The sequence below is a fragment of the Parasteatoda tepidariorum genome, chromosome 7 (genome assembly GCF_982258835.1).
Source record: "Parasteatoda tepidariorum strain Cologne lab strain chromosome 7, Ptep-v5.0, whole genome shotgun sequence".
NCBI lineage: Eukaryota > Metazoa > Arthropoda > Arachnida > Araneae > Theridiidae > Parasteatoda > Parasteatoda tepidariorum.
In genome coordinates this window covers 35,300,602-35,306,427 of record NC_141761.1, presented here as the reverse complement: position 1 = coordinate 35,306,427, position 5,826 = coordinate 35,300,602, and the positions used below count along the sequence as shown (strand labels likewise).

Genomic DNA, 5,826 nt, shown 5'->3' with positions numbered 1-5,826 from the left:
TTTGTTTTGTTGTTATTAAAGAATATGAATCCTAACCCCTCTGTCGCTTTTTTATATGGTGCCGAAACCCGGGAATTGATTGCAAATATTTATTACTGATTGAAAATATTTATTACTGAAGAGGGGTTCGTTTGAATTTGATCTTGAACTTTATATTGAAATTATTTCTTCGTTCTTTATTCGATAATTTATTCTGAATTCGAGAATGTCTGCTGAACTTTCAAAACGGAAGCAGAAAAGAGGTGCGGTCAGAGCATCTACGACTAGATTGTTCGGCGAAATCGAACATGAAATAAAAAATGAAATTCCGAACATTGAAACTTTAGATGAATTATTGGCTAAACTTATTGAAAAGGAATCTTTATTGAAAGAACTGGATTTGAAAATTGAAGATTTGATTGAAGTTGACGAAATTGAAAAGGAATACGAACAATCGGAAGAATATTCTGATAAGATTATTGTTTTAAAAACGAAAATTTCAAGAATTTTATCTTCGTCGAGTGCTAAGTTGGATATGGAAAACCGTAAGAACGATAACGAAAGTATTTCAACCGAGATTATTTCTGAAGAATTTCAAAATGTTCACGTAAAATTACCGAACATTAATATCGAAAAATTCTACGGTGATGTTAAATTATGGAATAACTTCTGGGAACAATTTAAATCGACTATTCACGAAAATAAGACTTTGAAAACTGTTGATAAGTTCGTGTATTTAAAGTCATATCTTGGCGGAGCTGCTGCAAGAGCTGTGAATGGACTTTCGATTTGTGATTCTAATTATCTAGCAGCCATTGATATTTTACAAGATCGCTATGGAAGAAGTGACTTAATTATTAATGCTCACATGAACGAACTGTTAAATTTAACCGCAGTAAAGGTTTCTAGCGATGTTGATGCGCTGAGAAAACTTTACGATAGCATTGAAATTGAAATACGAAGTTTAAGGTCTTTAAATGTGATGTCTGAAACCTATGGAAATCTACTCTGTCCAATATTGATGAAGCTGATTCCTGAAGATATAATTTTGGATTTCAACCGTCAAAGAACGAGGGATTCTACTTGGAATGTTGAAGAATTGTTAAAATTTATTAGAAACGAAATTGAAAGCCGTGAACGATCAGCTCTACTCTCAAAAAATTCAAGAAAAGAAAATTTTAAATTCACTCCAGAATCGAAAGTAGAAGAAAGATCTTGGATTAAAAGAAAACCCAAGGTAAGCGCCTTTGCTTTATCAACATTGAATTTGAAATGTATTTTTTGTTCTAAGAATCACGATAAATTTAAATGTAATGAAGCTGATGTTTATAAGAAAAGACAAATTTTAATGAAAAGTGGTAGATGTTTCAGTTGCTTTCAAAAAGGACATTTATCTATATCTTCGGATTGCATGAAAAGAAATCTTGTTTGTTTTAACTGTAAACAAAAGCATCATTATTCTGTTTGCATTAAACAGCCTGAAAACGAAAGTCCCGTTTCGAATAATGATAAAGAAATGCTCGTAAATAAAAATAATGAATCTCATGTTGTGCAAAACTCTGTGAAACAGAATTCAAATGTAATTTTACAAACTGTTACCGCTGTTGCTGTGAACAAGGTTGAATGTTTAGTTAGATGTTTGCTTGACGGGGGTAGTCAAACGTCTTTTATAAGTGAAAAGTTATCGAAAAAGTTAAATTTGCCTGTTACAGGAGAAATTGATCTTAATATTCATACATTTGGATCTAGTAAGAGTGTAAATAGTCGTAGAAGGAAAGTGAAATTGAAACTTGTTGATCTAATTAATCCTGATAACTTTGTTATTGTTGAAGCTATTGAGTATCCCGTGATTACTACTGCTGAAATTAAAATGTCTGGCGATGACTTAACTAAAACTTTGCATTCTTTGGGAATTAAACTTTCAGATGATGTGCCAACTGTTCACCAACTGTATAATCCAAATGAAATATCAGTGCTATTAGGAAGTGATGTTTACTGGAAAATTGTTACTGGAAAAATTGAACGAATTAACGAAGCATTAGTTGCTGTAGAGACTAGATTAGGATGGTGTATTCAAGGTTCCGTCATGAGTTCTGATTTACGATCAATGACTGTTAGTTCAAATTTATGTTTAGATGAAGAGCTATCTAATAATATTAAATCTTTCTGGGAAATAGAATCGTTAGGAATAGCACCGGTCTTGGATGAAAAAGAAGAAGATATAAAAGCACTTTCTTTATTTGAACAATCTATTCGCATAATAGATGGCCGTTATGAAGTAAACCTTCCATGGAAGAATGATATAGTTGATTTACATGATAATTTTCATAATGCTGAAAGCCGAATGAAGAAATTGATCAAGAGATTTACGTCCAGTCCTTATTTCTTCGAACAGTATAAAAACGTAATAAATGAACAACTGAAGGAAGGAATAATAGAAAAAACAGAAAAGAATGCTTTTAACTCAAAGAAAACTTATTACGTTCCTCATCGGGCTGTAATTAGAGAAGATCATTCCACAACAAAACTGCGTGTAGTCTATGATGCTTCATCTAGAGAAAAAGGTCACCATTCTTTGAATGATTGTTTATTGCAAGGACCTAACTTAGTTCCTGATTTACTGATAGTTTTATTGAATTTTAGTAAAGGTGAAATTGCTGCAATTGCCGACATTCAAAAGGCTTTTTTACAAATTTCAATTGCACCAGAAGATCGTGATGCCTTAAGATTTTTATGGATTTCAGAAGACGCTAAGTTTCCCAATACAAAATTTGAAATTTACAGAATGACTCGTGTGATGTTTGGAGCAACATCAAGCCCCTTTTTATTGGCAGCAACTATACGTCATCACTTGAAGAAATTTCAAAACATTTATCCCATGACAACTAAGCTGTTAAATTCTTGCATGTATGTTGATGATCTTGTCTATTCAACGAATTCTGTAGAGGAAGCATCGCAAGTACAGGAAGAAGCAACCCTAATATTTAAGCAGGCCTCCATGAACCTCGTGAAGTGGAAATCTAACTCAAGAATTTTGAACTACAAAATATATGGCTCAGAAGTTCAAGCTGATGGAACCGAAGAAGTAAAAGTTCTTGGATTGAAGTGGGACTTGTCGAATGACTGTTTTAATTTTAAAACTGGAGACCTTTTTAATTTTATAATTTCTAACCCTCGTACAAAACGAACTTTATTGCAAGCTACTTCAAGAATTTTCGATCCTTTCGGATGGCTGTCCTCATTCATGATCCAAGTCAAAATCATGTTCCAAAAACTTTGGTTATTGAAAATTGATTGGGACGATGCTCTACCTCCTGAAATCGACAAAAATTGGCAAGAATGGTACAAGCAACTTCATTTTTTAGAACAAATTGTGGTTCCTAGGTGGCTAAATAGAGTTTCGGATCCATCTGGTGATGAATTACACTGCTTTTGTGATGCAAGCAAAAGTGCTTATGGAGCTACAATTTATTTGATATCTGCCAGTTCAACATCTAGATCATCCCAGTTAGTGATAGCTAAAAGTCGCGTTTCTCCATTAAAACAATTGTCTCTTCCTAAACTGGAATTGATGGCTGCTGTTATCGGAACCAGAATGATTGCATCAATCCGTGACCAATTTCCTGAATCAAGAATCTTTATGTGGACTGATTCAACTATCACTTTGCATTGGATTCGTGGATCTCCCCGGAAATGGAAACGTTTTGTCTCAAACCGAGTCACCGAAATTCAACAAAGAAGCGATCCCAGTCAATGGAATCACTGTCCTGGCTCTGATAATCCTGCTGACAAGTTGACGAGAGAAGGAATCGAAGCCAGTGCCCTTGTGCAGGACGATGTATGGTGGCACGGGCCTCCGTGGCTTATCTGTTCCAGAAATGAATGGCTGGCTACTGATGATAGTCAGTTTTCACTGACTGACGATGTCCAAACTGAAATAATGACTGTTTCTTTTATTGCAGGTGCTGATCCAGATCCTGTGCTCAAAGTTGAGAACTTTAGTACTTTACGTAAATTATTGCATGTTACATCCTATATTTTCAGATTCATTAAGAATTTAAGGTCTTGTGTAAAACAAAATGGGACAATTACGAGTACTGAAGTAAGTGAATCAAATAATTATTGGATAAGAACTGTTCAATATAAATACTATTCGAATGAAATTAATTGTTTAAAAAATAATTTAGAAATCAATTCTAATTCTAAACTATTTCAGTTGAATCCCAAACTTGATGAAAATAAGATTCTGAGAATTAAAAGTCGTTTAGCTAATTCCTCATTAGATGTCAGTGAAAAGTGTCCAATAATATTACCTAATAATGATTATTTTGTTGCTTTAATTATTAAGGATTGTCATGAAAGGGTTTTGCATGCTGGTGTGAATGACACTTTATTGCTAATAAGAAGTAAATTTTGGATAGTGAAAGGAAGACAATTCGTGAAATCTGTTATATATCGATGTAAAATTTGTAGAAGATTTAGTGTTACTTCTGGTAAGCAAGTAACAGGTAATCTGCCTGTTGATAGAATCGAAAAATCTCCCCCATTTAATATAACAGGCATCGATTTTGCAGGACCCCTTTATTTAAGGGATGGTTCTAAATGTTACATTGCATTGTTTACTTGTGCTGTGACTCGTGGGGTTCACTTAGAGTTAGTGTCTAGTTTAAAAGTTGAAAGTTTCATTCAGGCTCTAAGAAGGTTTTTTGGACGCAGGGGCATTTGTAAAATAATTTATTCAGATAATGCCAAAACTTTTAAAGCTGCTGATCGTGAAATTAAATATTTATTCAAATTGTGTAAAAATGACGAACTTCTACAATACTTAGAAAAACAAGGAATTGAGTGGAAGTTTATTGTCGAAGGTGCTCCATGGTGGGGTGGTTTTTGGGAGCGTTTGGTAAGATCGGTTAAAATTGCATTAAAACGAATATTACATAAATCTTTATTAACTTTTGAACAATTACTTACTGTACTTACAGAGATTGAAGCTGTTATTAACTCTCGACCAATAACTTATATGTATAACGATATTAATGAACCGGATCCTTTAAGTCCTTCGCATTTTTTGATAGGTAATCAATTAACCGTTTTACCATCCTTCAGTTCTAAATTAGAGTCTTCAAAAGCAGAATTAACAAAAAGATGGAAACATAGGCTTATGATGATAGAACATTTTTGGAAACGCTGGCAAAAGGAATATTTGCTAGAATTAAGATCTGCCATGATGCATAAAATGCCCAAAAATATTGTAAGTTTTAAAATTGGTGATGTTGTACTTGTACGCGAAGATAATGTTAAAAGATTAATGTGGAAGTTAGGTCGAATAAAAGATATTTTTCCTGGCAGAGATGGTAGAATAAGGTCATGCCAAATCCAATTAAAAAACAGTGTTGTAAATAGACCCATTGAGAGACTTTACTTATTAGAAAGTGATTGATTGCTTTGTTTATTCTTTGTTTGAAATATTCATTAAATGTTGTTGTTTTTTTGTAAGTGTATAACGTTTGTATGGTTATTTGTAATAGAATGCATCGCTAAACCAATGCATTGGAGTGGGCTGGATGTAGAAAATTTATGTTTTGAACCAATAGATGGCGTTGCCTACTCTTTTGTTTTTGGTTATTCTAATGTTTATTTTTTGTTTTGTTGTTATTAAAGAATATGAATCCTAACCCCTCTGTCGCTTTTTTATACACTGTTTCTTTACAATTAGTGTGCTTAAGAAGAAGGGACAAATATCACTGTTTCTGAGTTTATCACAAAAAAGCTCAAACCATGTTTAAAATAAATTTATTGCAGAAATCCCCAGACGATTTTCTTAAGATTATGATGACACTAGTCAAA

General features: G+C 33.2%; 1 protein-coding gene across 1 annotated transcript; it reads left to right on the top strand.

Annotated features, from left to right (window-relative positions):
• Positions 1-205: 205 nt before the first annotated feature.
• LOC122272414 (uncharacterized) lies at positions 206-5,419 on the top strand. The gene is made up of 3 exons (XM_087168743.1): positions 206-1,216; positions 1,457-3,104; positions 3,180-5,419. Exons 1-3 carry the CDS (start codon positions 206-208, stop codon positions 5,417-5,419), a joined length of 4,899 nt encoding a protein of 1,632 aa, XP_087024869.1.
• The last annotated feature ends 407 nt before the right edge of the window (positions 5,420-5,826 follow it).